This window comes from Oncorhynchus nerka, linkage group LG28, assembly GCF_034236695.1.
Source record: "Oncorhynchus nerka isolate Pitt River linkage group LG28, Oner_Uvic_2.0, whole genome shotgun sequence".
Lineage (NCBI taxonomy): Eukaryota > Metazoa > Chordata > Actinopteri > Salmoniformes > Salmonidae > Oncorhynchus > Oncorhynchus nerka.
This window is the reverse complement of record NC_088423.1, coordinates 71447469-71465505: the sequence shown is the minus strand read 5'-3', so window position 1 is coordinate 71465505 and position 18037 is coordinate 71447469. Positions and strand designations below refer to the sequence as shown.

General features: G+C 47.4%; 1 protein-coding gene across 2 annotated transcripts in view; it reads left to right on the top strand.

Annotated features, from left to right (window-relative positions):
- Nucleotides 1–18037, top strand: part of LOC115112536 (centrosome-associated protein CEP250-like) — a 330336-nt gene that overhangs the window by 257039 nt on the left and 55260 nt on the right. For both annotated transcript variants that reach the window (XM_065013075.1, XM_065013076.1), the window contains exons 14-17: nucleotides 10507–10653; nucleotides 11708–11800; nucleotides 14813–14875; nucleotides 15998–16282. In XM_065013075.1, coding sequence (XP_064869147.1) covers nucleotides 10507–10653; nucleotides 11708–11800; nucleotides 14813–14875; nucleotides 15998–16282 — 588 coding nt within the window. The remainder of the gene's footprint in view (nucleotides 1–10506; nucleotides 10654–11707; nucleotides 11801–14812; nucleotides 14876–15997; nucleotides 16283–18037) is intronic.

Here is an 18037-nt window from a genome sequence, read left to right as displayed (position 1 = left end):
AGTATGCTGGGCTACAGCAGGGCTGGATTGTGCTAGTATACTGGACTACAGCAGGGCTGGATTGTGCTAGTATGCTGGGCTACAGGAGGGCTGGATTGTGCTAGAATGCTGAGCTACAGGAGGGCTAGATTGTGCTCATGTACTGGGCTACAGGAGGGCTGGATTGTGTTAGTATACTGGACGATAGCAGGGCTGGATTGTGCTAGTATCCTGGACTACAGCAGGGCTGGATTGTGCTAGAATGCTGGGCTACAGGAGGGCTGGATTGTGCTAGTATACTGAACTACAGCAGGGCTGGATTGTGCTAGTATACTGGACTACAGCAGGTCTGGATTGTGCTAGTATACTGGGCTACAGGAGGTCTGGATTGTGCCAGTATGCTGGGCTATAGCAGGTCTGGATTGTGCTAGTATACTGGCCTACTGGAGGGCAGGATTGTGCTAGTATTCTGGGCTATAGCAGGGCTAGATTGTGCTAGTATACTGAACTACAGCAGGGCTGGATTGTGCTAGTATGCTGGGCTACAGGAGGGCTGGATTGTGCTAGAATGCTGAGCTACAGGAGGGCTGGATTGTGCTCATGTACTGGGCTACAGGAGGGATGGATTGTGCTAGTATCCTGGACTACAGCAGGGCTGGATTGTGCTAGAATGCTGGGCTACAGGACGGCTGGATTGTGTTAGTATACTGGGCTACAGGATGTCTGTATTGTGCTAGTATACTGGACTACAGCAGGTCTGGATTGTGATAGTATGCTGGGCTACAGGAGGTCTGGATTGTGCTAGTATGCTGGGCTACAGCAGGGCTGGATGGTGCTAGTATGCTGGGCTACAGGAGGTATGGATTGTGCTAGTATGCTGGGCTATAGCAGGTCTGGATTGTGCTAGTATACTGGACTACAGGAGGGCAGAATTATGCTAGTATGCTGGGCTACAGGAGGGCTGGATGGTGCTAGTATGCTGGACTATTGCAGGGCTGGATTGTGCTAGTGTTCTGGACTACAGCAGGGCTGTATGGTGCTAGTATACTGGGCTACAGCAGGGCTGGATTGTGCTCATGTACTGGGCTACAGGAGGGCTGGATTGTGCTAGAATGCTGGGCTACAGGAGGGCTGGATTGTTGGATTGTGCTAGTATGCTGGACTACAGCAGGGCTGGATTGTGCTAGTATACTGGACTACAGCAGGGCTGGATTGTGCTAGTATCCTGGACTACAGCAGGGCTGGATTGTGCTAGGATGCTGGGCTACAGCAGGGTTGGATTGTGCTAGTATGCTGGACTACAGCAGGGCTGGATTGTGCTAGTATGCTGGACTACTGCAGGGCTGGATTGTGCTAGTATGCTGGACTACAGCAGGGCTGGATTGTGCTAGTATACTGGACTACAGCAGGGCTGGATTGTGCTAGTATGCTGGGCTACAGGAGGTCTGGATTGTGCTAGTATGCTGGGCTATAGCAGGTCTGGATTGTGCTAGTATACGGGACTACAGGAGGGCAGGATTCTGCTAGTATGCTGGGCTACAGGAGGGCTGGATGGTGCTAGTATGCTGGACTATTGCAGGGCTGGATTGTGCTAGTGTTCTGGACTACAGCAGGGCTGGATGGTGCTAGTATACTGGGCTACAGCAGGGCTGGACTGTGCTAGTATGCTGGGCTACAGAAGGGCTTGACTGGGCTAGTATGCTTGGCTACAGGAGGGCTGGATTGGGTAAAATGTGTTCCAGATGAGAGCCTGGGGACCTGCCAGAGACTGAGAGAGACAGAAGGCTGATTCTCCTCATCTCCTTCCTTTAACGCCCCAGGCTGTGTGTGTGTGTGTGTGTGTGTGTGTGTGTGTGTGTGTGTGTGTGTGTGTGTGTGTGTGTGTGTGTGTGTGTGTGTGTGTGTGTGTGTGAGTGGCTCTGTTCCTGTTGTCCTGCTCCATGCATTAACCAAACAGATAGCCACCAACTTTAATTACCTTTGCTTCCACTTACTCACCCCTGATGCCCTCAAACCCCATCCACCCTTCTTGCCTCCCACGCTTGTACAAATGAAAGAGAAATAGGGGGGAGAAAGAAGAGAAGCATAATTACGTATTTTAGTGGAGTGCGGCAGAATGCCTTTTGCCAAATGACTCTAATTCCAAACAGTTAACAAGATTTTTCTTTTTAATAGAGCCGAATCCGTGTGACAGCAAATAGCTTTCCCATTTGCAGCCCTTAATGGCTTTTCATACTTTGCTCTTCCAATAAGCAGTAAACTCGGAAATTAATATTGCACGCTGTGTTATGATGCAAATGGGAGCGAGATAGGAGAGCGGTACCTTCATGCAGAAAGCTCTGATTAGATCCATAATTGCTGCAGTGGGATGAAAGCATTTCTCCCGCTCGTTTGAATTGTGTTTTTTTTATATATATATATAAATATATATATATGTATATTTTAAGCTTCTCCATTCGCTCCGGTGTCAGAATCGACAGAATTGTTTTGGTATGTTGTTGTTTTGCATTTTTAAGTCAATGCAAATCAGTGGTAATTGTGGTTGGAAGAAAAATACTCCTCCACAAAGTCTTTGTCTATATGGTCTTTGTCTATTTGTTTATGTGACCTTTCACTGTATTCACTATGTATTGGTGTATATTTTGTGTACTGTGTTCAGATCTGTAGAATTTGGTTTTAGATCCTAAAGGTAGATTCTATCCTTGGAGCGTCCCACTAAAACACCTCTATTTCATCTGATCATACTGTAAACGGACATTTAGCTGCTTTATGGGTCACCCAGTTACAATGTGTTTGAACCAATTTGAATCAACCAGCCACCTCTTTCCAGGAAAACACGCAATCTAGATATATTTGGCGCAATCTAGATATATTTGTGCAAGGTGTTTCATAATTAACATCTGAACCAAGTCATTTAGTTTCCAATTCCATTTTACACCTGCTCAAATATTAACCCTGGTCTGTGCATCGGGTATTGTTTTCATAATAAGGGGGGGGATCACAGATGGACGGAGACCGTTCACACAGACAGCCATGGGTTTGTCATGTTAATGAACATATACATTCATTATATGGATGACAATGATCCATAATTCAACTCCTAACAGCACCCATAGGCAGCTGGCTCTCATCCTTGCTCTTTCACAAGCCACTTCAATCTGTCTCTGTCATGTTCAACATCTCGCCCTCCTCAACCCTGTTGTCTCACTGCATATCACTGTAGCAGGCTGTCCTGTACCGCAGATGTGTGCGTTTGTCTGTTCATGAGCGTATATATTCCACCTGACCATATGGTCAGCTGTAGCCCAACTATGGTATAACACTGTCATATGCTTTAAATGCAGGCTGTAAATACGCCACAACACAGTGGCCTGCCCCGGTGCCTGACTCTAGCCCAGCCCACAGAGCCTGTCTTTGGGGAGAGAAGAGCTGAGCATCCTGCCTGCTTGGAGCCCCAGCCCCAGACATATAGCCACCCTGACCTTTAGACAGAAATAGCTAATAAATGGGCCTCCGATTGCTGCCAGCTATTGAGGTTAAGTGTCCTTTGGTCTGCGGGGCTTCAATGTAGCGCTGTGCAGCCGAGGCTGGCTGGGTCACGTGACCAACACGCACGCCCACACATACGCACATCTGATTCCCTCTCGCCGGTCACGTCGTCATGGCAACCCTTCATTTATTTTTCAGCTCGTTCCTGTTTCACCTGTCACTTCGATAATTGCCACAGAATTTTCCAGTGTATCAGGGAAGAAATTACGATGATGATAATAATAAGACAATATTTATGAGTCAAACGACTGACAGACAAGTGTAGAGCGATGAAGAAATGTAGAAAGGTTTCATTAGGATAGAATATTAATGTGGGGACAGGGCTTTTTTTGGGACTGATAAAGCTTGTTCCCTTTTGTCTCACGGGCTTTAGCTCATTGCCTGTGTGACTGGCAGTGGAGTCTGAATTTCCATTGTTTTAATTGGGTCACCATCTCCTCCATGTCACCTCTCTGGTGAGCATCTCTCAGCTTAATCAGTGCTACAAGACTGTGTCTCACTAGCCGAAACATCCTGTGCCCCTCACAACTATTGATGTTCTGCTTTTAGAAGTATTGATAAGACCAGCAAACGTAATGGCCTTTGTCACGGCGCTGTGTTCATTATTGGCCGAGAGAGAGAGAGACCGATAGAGACAGAGACAAAGACAGACAGAGACAAAGAGAGAGAGAGACCAATAGAGACAGAGACAAAGACAGACAGAGACAAAGAGAGAGAGAGAGAGAGAGACCAATAGAGACAGAGACAAAGACAGAGAGAGAGAGCGAGAGACCGATAGAGACAAAGACAGAGAGAGAGAGAGGGGCCCGTTGGTGCTCTTTACCAAGGTCACCACTATCATGTTAAGCACCTGAAGTCGATAGTCTTCTCCTCTGAGATTGGAAACATGTAAAAGTTTTCATGGCAAAACTCCATACACAAAAAACAGTCTCGTTCTCACTGTATAGCTTGAAATTGACAGCGAGCTGTGAAAGCCAGCTACAAATGTGAATAAGAACAATGCATTTTTGAAATTTGCTGTGGTAGCATTTGTTTACTGATATGAGGCTATTGACAAGATGTTGGATATGTTCTATGTGCATAATTAAAGTGTTGTGTGTAGGAGGTTTTCTAGGTGGGGATATTAGTGTGCTTGTTATGTTAGGTGCATTGAGTGCATTCTGGACTTGGTCAATATGTGTCATATTATCATGTCCTGCTGCTTTGAATGATTCTCATAATGCACTAGCATATAAAACATATTTTCTCATCAAAGTGTTCCAGACCTCATTTGAGATTTTTAAAGTCAATATCTACTTTAAAAATGTGTTTATAACGATAACAAATGCCTTATCCTCTCGGGTTATTTTAGAATTAGGACATAAAAACGTGAAGTTATTCTTGCTTGCTTTGCTTGATAAAACAAAAACACAAAAGCAAGCGTCCATGTTGGATTTATTTGGGAGAATGTCAGTGGAATTAATTGATTTGCCCATATTTGTCAGAAAAGAGTAAGCGCCTAACCCCAGCTTGCATTATTAAAGCTAATACCACAGTGGTTTCGGCAAGTCCTCTGCCGTGAATCAAAGTCTGACACGGACTGATGATGTATGGATATATTATTCCGAGCGTTGCATGGGGCTCTGAGCAGGGCTCTTGCCCCCCATCCTGTATCAGCAGGCCCACCCCATCCCCCTGGAGGGTACCTGTGTTTTCAAAGTAAAGACCACTTAGAGAATAGCCCGGGGCATCTGCATACTGGAGTGTCCTGTGTTACACATTAGAAGCCTGTGTCCAGATCCGCAACATAAACACTCTCAACAGCCCCTGTCTCCCCCTCCGCCCCGGATACCCCAAATACCTCAAAGACAGGGAGGGGAAACGGCTTACACAGACAGGCCACAGTGTGGATCAGATGGTCTTTAGGGACTTGACCACGTTAATGACCACTCTCTGAGAACCTCCTCAGCTCAATCCTGAGGTGAGCTTTCATAGACAATATGGAGAAAATGCCTAGATTTCATCAGCAATTAAATTGCCATTACATATTTAAAAAGCATTCAAGATCTTTTCTCTAGAGAATGAGGAGATATTCAGTCCTATTTAAAGCATTGTGACTTTTACCTGCCTAGCATAGCACAGTAACCCCTTCTTACTTATGTAGCCTGTCCCAGCAGACAAACACCCAGTACATCTTAGAACAGTGACTGCAGCATTTCTGCTAACAAATACACTACTTAATTAGCTTCATCTAGTGTAAAATGAAAAGCACTAATGAAAATAATAAACGCTTAATCGCTGAGAGGATGGGTGAGGGGCGGAGGGAGAAGAAGATGGGGTGCGCTTTTTGACATGTGGCATCAAAGACAGCATAGACTGAACAGCAGGGCGTGTGAGAAGGAGCTGGGACTGTGCAGTGTACAGGGTGCACCCACCCAGGGCCACTGAGACTGAGATGCAGGGCTGACATCTTGGGGGTGAACAGCTGACACAACAGGCAGTAAACATCTCCCCCATGGGTGAGGCCTCGGCAGAGGGTGAGACGGGGTTAACGATCAGACGTCTCGTTCAATCCCCCCCGGTGGAGTAAATGGGTTTTGATCAGGCGCCAGGAAGGAGCAGAATAGGCAGGCTTTACATTTGTCAAGACCAACAGTTTTAATATTTTAAAAAACAATCCTATTACCGAACAAAAATAGAGCAAGGATTTCGGGAAACCTGCAATATAAATGTTTAATGGCAGTTTCTGCATACAGCTTTTGTATCCGCATATATAGCTTGGTTGGTTGTTGAGGGAAAAACAAGGAGTATTGCTTCACTGCTCCTTTGTGTGGATGCAGGCAGAGAGAGCCGGAATTGAATGGCTGGGAAGGACATTAGAATGTCTTTACTGCCTTTCTCATTTCTGTATCTCCCCATCTGCCGAGATGGAGGTGTGAGGAATAGCATCATTAAGGTAATGTGCCTGGGAAGGCAATGAGTTGAGATCTAACGTGGGCAGGTTCCTCGGCTCAGCCACCAGAAGCTTTAAATGCCCAATCTACAGTGACCTTTACCGCAGAGAGAGGAGAGAGCTTAGGAACTCACACACAAACACACACACAGCCCACCAGACATATTGAACAACAAATATAATGTACACATTTAACATATAGATTATTGTGTTAAATGGCCTCTAAATCAATCACACAACATGGCTGATGACTCTGTTCTATTTGTTTGGAGATAAAGATCTGTCCAGTGTGGATATGAGTGTGTAATTGGAGGTTTGTGTCTGTCTGGGATCAGTTAGTCTGGAGTGTTGCAGCCTCCACAGCGTCACCAAACTCCAGGTTGTCTGTCAGCTGATATGCAGAGCGGAGCCCTTTCATGTCACCGGCATTCTCCCTGACAAGAGTGGCAGAATGAGGGCAATTATAAATCACTTAGTGAGTGTGTGTTCCAGTAACGGATGGACCGCTGGACCAGACCAGCAGCACAGAGGTACCGGTATGCCTCTGTTGCTGTAACCCTCTTCCATCAGCAGCACCCCCTCCAGGGAGGAGACCATGAGGGGGGTTTAGTCAACCCCTGTCTTAGTGTCCAAGTACAGCCAAGCCAATCATTCCTTAGCCCCCACTCCTTCGCCCCCCCCCCGTCCTGCAGCTAGAGTCAACAGCCATCCTTTAACACACTCGTTCTCTTTGAATGTGTCGTTTCACTGTAATTTGTAGGCAATCAGGAATGACCAGGGGTTAAGTCGCTCTGGATAAGAGCGTCTGCTAAATGACTTAAATGTAAATGTTCTTTTATTGTTTGGTCGTCCAATGTGTGTTTTGTTTGGGCTGAGGACTTGGTGATGAATTTAACATTTTCCAGGGCGGTTTACCAATGAGTGGTGTGGGTCTAGGCGAGCTTGGCAGGTGGTGTTTTTCTTTAATAAGTCTAGAGGTGAGGGGAACACACCATGTGATCAGTCATCCTGTCAGGATGCTCAACTCTGATTAGCCCAGTACTCTGGCTGACATATCTGACCTGCCACACTCCACGATGTCAAACGACTGTTCACCTAATGACCATTTTTAAGTTAGCCAAAAAGTCATCTTTTGTGACCTATCGTGAATCAAGTTTATTTATCGGATTCTTCTCTTACGAAAAGCTGAAAAACATCCATCTCTTTGTTGTGGCATTTTCAGAGTTTTCAGTAGATAAGGTCACAGACATACTAAAATACACATCATCAAAATACACTACTCAAAAAAATAAAGGGAACACAACACAATGTAACTCCAAGTCAATCACACTTCTGTGAAATCAAACTGTCCACTTAGGAAGCAACACTGATTGACAATAAATTTCACATGCTGTTGTGCAAATGGAATAGATAACAGGTGGAAATTATAGGCAATCAGCAAGACACCCCCAATAAGGGAGTGGTTCTGCAGGTGGTGACCACAGACCACTTCTCAGTTCCTATGCTTCCTGGCTGATGTTTTGGTCACTTTTGAATGCTGGCGGTGCTTTCACTCTAGTGGTAGCATGAGACGGAGTCTACAACCCACACAAGTGGCTCAGGTAGTGCAGCTCATCCAGGATGGCACATCCATGCGAGATGTGGCAAGAAGGTTTGCTGTGTCTGTCAGCGTAGTGTCCAGAGCATGGAGGCGCTACCAGGAGACAGGCCAGTACATCAGGAGACGTGGAGGAGGACGTAGGAGGGCAACAACCCAGCAGCAGGACCGCTACCTCCGCCTTTGTGCAAGGAGGAGCAGGAGGAGCACTGCCAGAGCCCTGCAAAATGAGCTCCAGGAGGCCACAGATGTGCATGTGTCTGCTCAAAAGGTCAGAAACAGACTCTATGAGGGTGGTATGAGGGCCCGACGTCCACAGGTGGGGGTTGTGCTTACAGCCCAACACCATGCAGGAAGTTTGGCATTTGCCAGAGAACACCAAGATTGGCAAATTCGCCACTGGCGCCCTGTGCTCTTCACAGATGAAAGCAGGTTCACACTGAGCACATGTGACAGACGTGACAGTCTGGAGACGCCGTGGAGAACGTTCTGCTGCCTGCAACATCCTCCAGCATGACCAGTTTGGCGGTGGGTCAGTCATGGTGTGGGGTGGCATTTCTTTGGGGGGGCCGCACAGCCCTCCATGTGCTCGCCAGAGGTAGGCTGACTGCCATTAGGTACCGAAATGAGATCCTCAGACCCCTTGTGAGACCATATGCTGGTGCGGTTGGCCCTGGGTTCCTCCTAATGCAAGACAATGCTAGACCTCATGTGGCTGGAGTGTGTCAGCAGTTCCTGCAAGAGGAAGGCATTGATGATATGGACTGGCCCGCCTGTTCGCCAGACCTGAATCCAATTGAGCACATCTGGGACATCATGTCTCGCTCCATCTACCAATGCCACGTTGCACCACAGACTGTCCAGGAGTTGGCGGATGCTTTAGTCCAGGTCTGGGAGGGCATCCCTCAGGAGACCATCCGCCACCTCATCAGGATCATGCCCAAGCGTTGTAGGGAGGTCATACAGGCACGTGGAGGCCACACACACTACTGAGCCTCATTTTGACTTGTTTTAAGGACATTACATCAAAGTTGGATCAGCCTGTAGTGTGGTTTTCCACTTTAATTTTGAGTGTAACTCCAAATCCAGACCTCCATGGGTTGATAAATTTGATTTCCATTGATCATTTTTGTGTGATTTTGTTGTCAGCACATTCAACTATGTAAAGAAAAAAGTATTTAATAAGAATATTTCATTCATTCAGATCTAGGATGTGTTATTTTAGTGTTCCCTTTATTTTTTTGAGCAGTGTATATCGCCCTCCATGATTTCACTGGCCCGTCTGATTAGCTCTGGGAACCCTTTTGTTTCACCTGTCCTACGGAGGGTAGCTCTTCTAGCAGCATTTTATCTCTATAGATCCCCCACTACCCCCATGTCCCTATGTCCCCTGCTCCCCTTGTCCTGTCAGGTGTGTGTCTGAGGCAGCCTAGTGCTGTTGGTGGCACTCTCCCCTTTGGGCCTCCGTCAGAGACTCCAGAATAGATCTTTATTTACAGCACAGAAGTTGAAAACAGCTGGTCAATCCATTTAGCCTAAGGCCACTGATTTGTTCGTATTTACTACAACACCCAAAGAAAAGCCGGGTTTTTCCCCTCTCTCTTTCCTATTGATCCGGCGCTTAGAAAATCTGCTCTGCTGTCTAAACACTATTGATCCTTCCCTCTCGACGGCAGGCTACCCGCACCAGTGTATAAAGGGACTGGATGAATTGAAATTTCATTTCCGACAACTTGTTCCTGTTATTTCTACCCATTATTTGAGGGTGGGGAACATGCGCTGGCGAGTCAATAGGCGGTTGGCGGAGCGAGACTCGCTATGTCATACCAGACCGCACCGTAGTGTACAGCCATGGACAGGCCAGCCACACACACGGGCCCCAGCCAGGAATGAATTCCTCATTGAATAAGTTCCCAGTGATCATTATGGGCTATTAGGGCCTGCCGTAGGCCAGCCTGCCCGGCTCTCAGGCCTGTCAGCATCCAGACCTCTCAAACATATGGATCGTATGGAGTTTTATAGCCAAATGAAGAGTCTTGTGAGGAACTACCCAACATGTTCTCTAGTCTGATGATGTTCTCTAGTCTGATGAGCTGCTTGTTGTTAAGCCTTTAGTTTAGCATGATGCTGTTGGTTGTGGTTTCGACCAGGATGTGTGACCATACCTTACCTCTCTTGAGAGAAAGTTGTGTGTGTGTGTGTTTGACATGATTCTCCTTCTTTTTTCTTTTTTTTACCTTTATTTAACTAGGCAAGTCAGTTAAGAACAAATTCTTATCAATTCTTATTCAATGACGGCCTAGGAACAGTGGGTTAACTGCCTGTTCAGGGGCAGAACGACAGATTTGTACCTTGTCAGCTTGGGGATTTGAACTTGCAACCTTTCGGTTACTAGTCCAACACTCTAACCACTAGGCTACCCTCCCTGCCCCCTTTATATGCCCTCTAGCTGCAGGATAGCAGTGCTGAGGTGCAGAGGCTTCAGAGGTCATTGGCTGAGCTACATGGACGAGAGATGGAGTGGGAGAGAGAGACATCTGCCCTGCAGGGCCAGCTGGGCCATGCCAGAGAGGAGCTCCACAGCGCCATCCTCAGGGTGAGCCCCGAACTGCATCCTGCCCCTCCGCAGCGATCCCCATTGTGTTCCACTCAGACGATTAGCACTGAGATATAGTGGTACATAAAAGGGGAGGCCCTGTTTTAATTAGCATAAATATTCATATAATGACCGTGAAGCCATCCCACGTTCCATTTCAGGCTCTTAGTGTTAATACATATTTTAATACATTATCATTACCACCATCATAATTCTCATTATGGTAACTGTAATTATTCGATTTATGACAGAATTATTATTTTGTTCCCTGCAGCCATCCCCATAAAACCACATTTTCCCTTGTGTATGGCGCTCTCGGTCTCCCCCCTCAAAAATATTGAACGGGCACTGATAAAGATAAACACACAAACACCCCAGCCTGATGGCTCCCGCGCCTGTAAAACACTCAATCTGAATTGCATATCCGCCTGGCGACCAGGCTTGTCATAAGCCGTATTAAGAAAAATGGTCACAGGGTTTGACATAAATTGGAAAATGACATTTGGAAAGCGGCCGCTGCTGTGGAAATTAGAGATATTAAAATTATAAATCAGTGTCTGGATGTGCAAGGGGGTGTTGAGGAGAGGCTGAGTGTTCTCTTTCTCTCCATCTCTCTCTCTCTCTCTCTCTCTCTCTCTGTCTGTCTGTCTGTCTGTCTGTCTGTCTGTCTGTCTGTCTGTCTGTCTGTCTGTCTGTCTGTCTGTCTGTCTCGCTTCTCTTTCTTTCTCTGGGGACAGCAGAGGGGGTCTGGTCCTACAGGGACTTCTCTCTGGACCAGCGACCCTCTCTGTCTCTGCTCCGTAGGGACAAACACTCCTTCTCATTTGGCAGTGAAAGTAGAGGATATTGTCTGTGCTGGCATAGTGTCCTGTCAGCTGATTTAGCAGCTCTCAAGCTCTAACCTGCTAATGGATCATTTCAGAGGTGTGATATGCATAATGCAAATGTCTCCGCTGACACCTTTAAAAACAGACACTTCCCTCTCCCATGTGTGCCTCACCTCTGCCCCCCGGGTGTGTGCGTGTGTGTGTGGGCATTTGTGTGTTTTGAGCAGAGGCAGGCACAGCAGCAGAAGGAAGAGCTGTTTGGTGAGCTGCAGAGGGAGGTGGACAGACTGAAGAATGAGAGACAGGAGATGCGAAAAAAGGTAATTGAGTGTTCTGTCTATTGACAGCATCAGTAACACACACACACACACACACACACACACAGAGAGCTTACGAGAAAGGCATTTCACTGTACTTGTGCATGTGACATTACACACACAGTCTATAACAACCTTCCTTTGCTCAATGAAAAACAGTAACCCTACTCATATAAACACACGTGTACAGTCCAGTACCTTCAACTGCTCATTCTTCATACTGCCTGGCTGGACTGCACATCCCTTCCTTTCATTGAGCTCAAAGAGAGGCTCCACAAAAGACTGGAACTGCTGTGGGGCTGCGTGCCTTGACACTGCCGACCCTGAGCTATTGAGGGAAAAAAGACATCTGCTTTAAGATGAGGTGCAGCTCTGCTACCTTCAAGGCGTGGGTTAAAGCCTCTTTTCATCCCAAGGGGGGAGATATTACATCTTTGTGTCCCTGGGGGAGGAATGTTGCATTCAGATACAGGGTATTTGTGTTGCGAGAGAAGAGGTCAAGATTGATGTCATCCTCCTTGGATCTGGAAGAAGAGAGGTCACCTCTATAAGAGCAATCCCACCCAGACTGGGTTCATGTGCCATTCTCTGCCCTCCGACTCTCAAGATGTTCACACTCAGATTGAACTATCACTTAATAAGTTTCTGAAGATTTCATTTCCATCAGGCAAGTCTTTCCTTGCTCAACAGCTGCTGTTTACCGTAAAGCGCTCTCTAAGGCCTCCACTCAGTACGGCTTCATTTCCCTAACTGCCAGAGTTCCAGTACAGCTGAATGTCACCTCCCTGCCAGGGGCCACTGTTAATAAAGCCCGGGGGCCCCAGGGGCCTGAGGTACCTGCGTCAGCCTCTCCTGTCCTGGGAGGTCTATATCGCTGTCGCTTCCCCCTCTTCTCCTCCACACACACCCTCGCCCCCTCCATCCCTCGCTCCTGCCCTCCCTCACTCCCACCCTGCCTCGCCCTCCCTCACCCCTGCCATCCCGTTCCCCTGCATTACCTCTCCCAAACTGCCCAGCCACAGCACCAATATTTCAGCACTTTTTACTCCTGCTGTAAGTTTTTGCTGTTCTCTCTTACTTTTTAAAGAGGTATTCCTGAAGAGGTCAAGGAAAGAAAGGAGAGGCACTTTGTCTTATTAAGGATTCAGATGCTTCTCACTCCAGGTCTAGTGAGGAGAGAGGGGGGGGGGGGGGGGGGAGGTCCAACCACTCAGTAGGACTAGATAGCAGCATTAGTTATTCATCTGGACTGGACCTGTTGTTGAATGTCAGGAGACTTAGCACTATTGAGAATGTGAAGGCTATTAAAGTCCCAGTACAGTCAAAATTATGTCTTTTTGTATCATATTGTGCAACAGCTGATGAAAGAACACTGTACATGTGTGGAAAAACTCTGTAAATGTGATCATTGTATTTACAACCAGAATCAGGAAATAATTCTACACAATACCTTCTAATCAGCAGGTTTTGCATGGGTGAAGTTTTGGCTTTCCTGTTGACATCACTAGGCAGTAAATGAGTTAATAGGCCAATAACAAGGAGTTCCAAACCTCTCTGCCAATAACAGCAAGTTTTCAGTTCCCCCTCCCCACTCAGACCACTTTTCTTTTCTTTTTTTCACCTTTATTTAACCAGGTACGCTAGTTGAGTACCTGTTCTCATTTACAACTGCAACCTTTGCCAAGATAAAACAAAGCAATGCGACACAAACAACAACACAGAGTTACACATGGAATAAACAAGCGTACAGTCAATAACACATTAGAAAAACATAAAGTCTATATACAGTGTGTGCATATGGCGTGAGGAGGTAAGTTAATAAATAGGCCATAGTAGCGAAGTAATTACAATTTAGCAAATTAACACTGGAGTGATAGATGTGCAGATGATGATGTGCAAGTAGAAATGCTGGTGTGCAAAAGAGCAGAAAAATAAATAAAACAATATGGGGATGAGGTAGGTAGATTGGGTGGGCTATTTACAGATGGGTTATGTACAGCTGCAGCGATCGGTTAGCTGCTCAGATAGCTGATGTTTAAAGTTAGTGAGGGAAATATAAGTCTCCAGCTTCAGCGATTTTTGCAATTCGTTCCAGTCATTGGCAGCAGACAACTGGAAGGAAAGGCGGCCAAAGAAGATGTTGGCTTTGGGGATGTCCAGTGAGATACCAATTGTGCAAGTTCTCCCACTTAAAAAGATGAGAGAGGCCTGTAATTTACATCATAGGTACACTTCAGCTATGACAGACAAAATGAGGGAAAAAAATCCAGAAAATCACATTGTAGGATTTTTTATGAATTTATTTGCAAATTATTGAAGTGTACCTCATCTTTTTAAGTGGGAGAACTTGCACAATTGGTGGCTGACTAAATACTTTTTTGCCCCACTGTATACCTGATGGAGCACGTGCTACGGGTGGGTGTTGTTATCGTGACCAGTGAGCTGAGATAGCGAAGACTTATAGATGACCTGGAGCCAGTGGGTCTCGCGACGAATATGTAGCTAGGGCCAGCCAACGAGAGCATACGGTCGCAGTAGTGGGTGGTGTATGGGGCTTTGGTGACAACGGGTGCGGGCAGCGAACGGTTGAAAAGCATGCATTTAGTTTTTCTAGCGTTTAAGTGCAGTTGGAGGCCACGGAAGGAGTGTTGTATGGCATTGAAGCTCGTTTGGAGGTTTGTTAACACAGTGTCCAAAGAAGGGCCAGATGAATACAGAATGGTATCGTCTGCGTAAAGTTGGATCAGGGAATCACCCGCAGCAAGAGCGACATCACTCCCAGACAGTCCCAGCAAAATTCTTGCTTGATAAATAGTTTTTTTCTAAAAAGCTATTTTTGTTTCTTTTTGACCATTTTATTGGAAAACTAATACAGTAAGGTACTTAATTGTTACTCAGAACTGATTTTATATTGATTTAAAATGGCTGCTTTGTTATAACAGCCCTTCTGTGTAACCTCACACTCTATCTTTTCACCCTCTGTGTACTTAACATGTTGTGTGTGTTTCTCCTCAGCTTTGTGGTAGAGAAGAGGAGCTGAAGAGTCTGAGAGACGAGCAGCATCAGCTCAAGGACAAGGTCTGTGGCTCTGGGCTCTGGCTGACACCTTTGTGCTTCCCCCGAACAGGATGACACACAATGCTGCTTAACAAGGCCTCTCCTCTCACGCTGCTGTGTTGTGAGGTGCTTGACTGACTGACACAGCGTGGGCATCTTCTAACGCCTGCTTTCAACCCTTCAACTTCACATTCACCTCTTAAGCAGTGGGAGCTGACGTGTAAATGAGGCTTTTGGTCGGCCCTTAAAGGCCAAAGAGTGGGTCAGGAGCGTTCCCGGGGATTGGTGTGGTGTGTGTGTGTCTGCGTGTATGCACATGTCTACTGGGCATGGCCTTGGCAGCCCACACTAATGAGGGCTCAGACAAGCCCTGTCCCAGTCAATAGAGGGTGAAAGTGGGACAGAGCAGAGGGAAGACCTGGGACAGAGGGTGATAATCTGTAGATGGAGGGAGAGAGGGAACAAGAGAGAAATAGAAAAGGGTCAGACGGGCGTTTTAGGTGGTCTGCAGGTCTGCGCTAGATCCCTGTGTGAGGTGAGTAACCCCGGACGAGTGTCGAGCGCTGGGCCTGCGTGTTTTTACAGCGCGGCTTCACTGTGCTCTGGGACCGCAATAAACCACGGCCTTCAAAGCACAGCCAAGCTCCACTAACTGCTGAGTGCTTCTCTGGTGGTTGGACAAGATTACTCTCAAAACAAAGTGCAGACAGGTTGATTGATAGAAGGGTCTGTAGAGGTGCGCGCCACAGTGTTTATTCACACCCCGCTAACACTCGTTTGTTTCATTCGCATGGACTTTTATGTGCTGATCCTGTTACTGTGTGAGTTTGTCAGTTCATAAAGAATAGTCCTGCTCTTTCAGTGGGCTTTAGTGGAAACTCACTAGGGCAGTTATAGATGTGTTGTTTTAACATCCTGGGAACTAGCTGTGACAGGAGGGACAGTCTGCTCTGTGCCACAGCAGACACCGTGATGACGAGCGTCGAACGTGTTTACATGAGTGTCTGTACTATGTCCTTGACTGTTAATGTGTATGTTCTTAGTGTGTGTGAGTTGCGTTTCTAGATGTCTCCTGACTGATATGAATGACTGAAGATGTCTATTTGAGGATATAACTGACTGTGACTGTGTGTCTATGTGCAGGTGAGGGAGAGCGATGTGCAGGCTGTGTGGCTGCAGAGCCAGGCTGACGTGGTGGGTCGGGAGCTGTGGGAGGAGAGTGCCCAGCGTGACAGGGAGCTCTGGGAGTGGAGGGACCGCTACCATGCTGCTTCAGAGGGACTTAGGCTAAGGGAGGCTGGGCTTGAGGAGGTGCAGAGGGCCAGGGACACGGCCCTCAGAGGCCTGAGGCTACAGGAGGAGAAGACCCACAGTCTGGGGGCCCAGATGCAGGAGCTGCAGCACAGCCTGGACGGCCTACAGGGCAGGGTGAGTGGCTGGGACTGGGGAGGTACAGGGAGCAGGGTTGAGGGTGTGGGGGGGTCGAGGGATAGGTAAGAAGAAGAGGGGAGAGGTGGAAGGGAGTCTTGGCCTGGGGAGGAGGGGGAGATGGAATGGTTCTTGGAGCTGTGGGGGTCGGAGGGAGGGAGCATGGTGTGGGGGGTCGAGGGATAGGTAGGAAGAAGAGGGAGAGGTGGAAGGGAGTCTTGGCCTGGGGAGGTGAAATGGTTCTTGGAGCTGTGGGGGTCGGAGGGAGGGAGCAGGGTGTGGGGGGGGTCGAGGGACAGGTAGGAAGATGAGGGGAGAGGTGGAAGGGAGTCTGGGCCTGGGGAGGAGGGGGAGGTGGCATGGTTCTAGGAGCTGTGGGGGTCGGCGGGAGGGAGCAGGGTTGGTGACGGTGGTGTGGCTGCAGTGTGGGTGTAGTGAGGACCCGGTCAGGCTCCATCACATCAGGTCACTGGGGTCTAATTAAACTGAGCTCCACATTAGGCTGCAATCTGCAAACATGTACAGGAAATACATTTTTTCCCCCCACTCCTCGCTTTCAAGTGCATGGCTGTGTTAAATGCATATGACCCCCTTGGTTTTAATTACAATTTTGTGCTTAGCAGGCAGGTTAATGACGCTCCTTAATCGGCTCTGTGGAAAATTAGCCTCAGAGAGAGAAAGGATGTTTGCTTTTTTTTTTACTGATGTGTTTCTTTCTTGTCGTTTTAGTGTTTATTGTGATAAAAAGGACATTATAACCCAGTTAACTACCACTGTTAGAAATAACTCCTGTCGGTAAACTGAAAATCACTCAGCCATAACCCTCTCACAATCAGAATGTTCTATGTGGAAATAAGGCTCCTCTGTTTCAGACCCCCCCTCTGTGAAAGCATGTGTGGTGAACCTCAGACTGACCTTGTGGCTCTCTGTCTGCTCATTCTCCTGTGTCTGTCTGTCTGTCTGTCTGCTCATTCTCCTGTGTCTGTCTGTCTGTCTGCTCATTCTCCTGTGTCTGTCTGTCTGCTCATTCTCCTGTGTCTGTCTGTCTGTCTGTCTGCTCATTCTCCTGTGTCTGTCTGTCTGTCTGCTCATTCTCCTGTGTCTGTCTGTCTGTCTGTCTGCTCATTCTCCTGTGTCTGTCTGTCTGCTCATTCTCCTGTGTCTAGTCTGTCTGTCTGCTCATTCTCCTGTGTCTGTCTGTCTGCTCATTCTCCTGTGTCTGTCTGTCTGTCTGTCTGCTCATTCTCCTGTGTCTGTCTGTCTGTCTGTCTGTCTGTCTGCTCATTCTCCTGTGTTTGTCTGTCTGTCTGTCTGTCTGCTCATTCTCCTGTGTCTGTCTGTCTGTCTGCTCATTCTCCTGTGTCTGTCTGTCTGTCTGTCTGCTCATTCTCCTGTGTCTGTCTGTCTGTCTGTCTGCGCATTCTCCTGTGTCTGTCTGTCTGTCTGTCTGCTCATTCTCCTGTGTCTGTCTGTCTGTCTGCTCATTCTCCTGTGTCTGTCTGTCTGTCTGCTCATTCTCCTGTGTCTGTCTGTCTGCTCATTCTCCTGTGTCTGTCTGTCTGCTCATTCTCCTGTGTCTGTCTGTCTGCTCATTCTCCTGTGTCTGTCTGTCTGTCTGTCTGTCTGCTCATTCTCCTGTGTCTGTCTGTCTGCTCATTCTCCTGTGTCTGTCTGTCTGTCTGCTCATTCTCCTGTGTCTGTCTGTCTGTCTGCTCATTCTCCTGTGTCTAGTCTGTCTGTCTGATCATTCTCCTG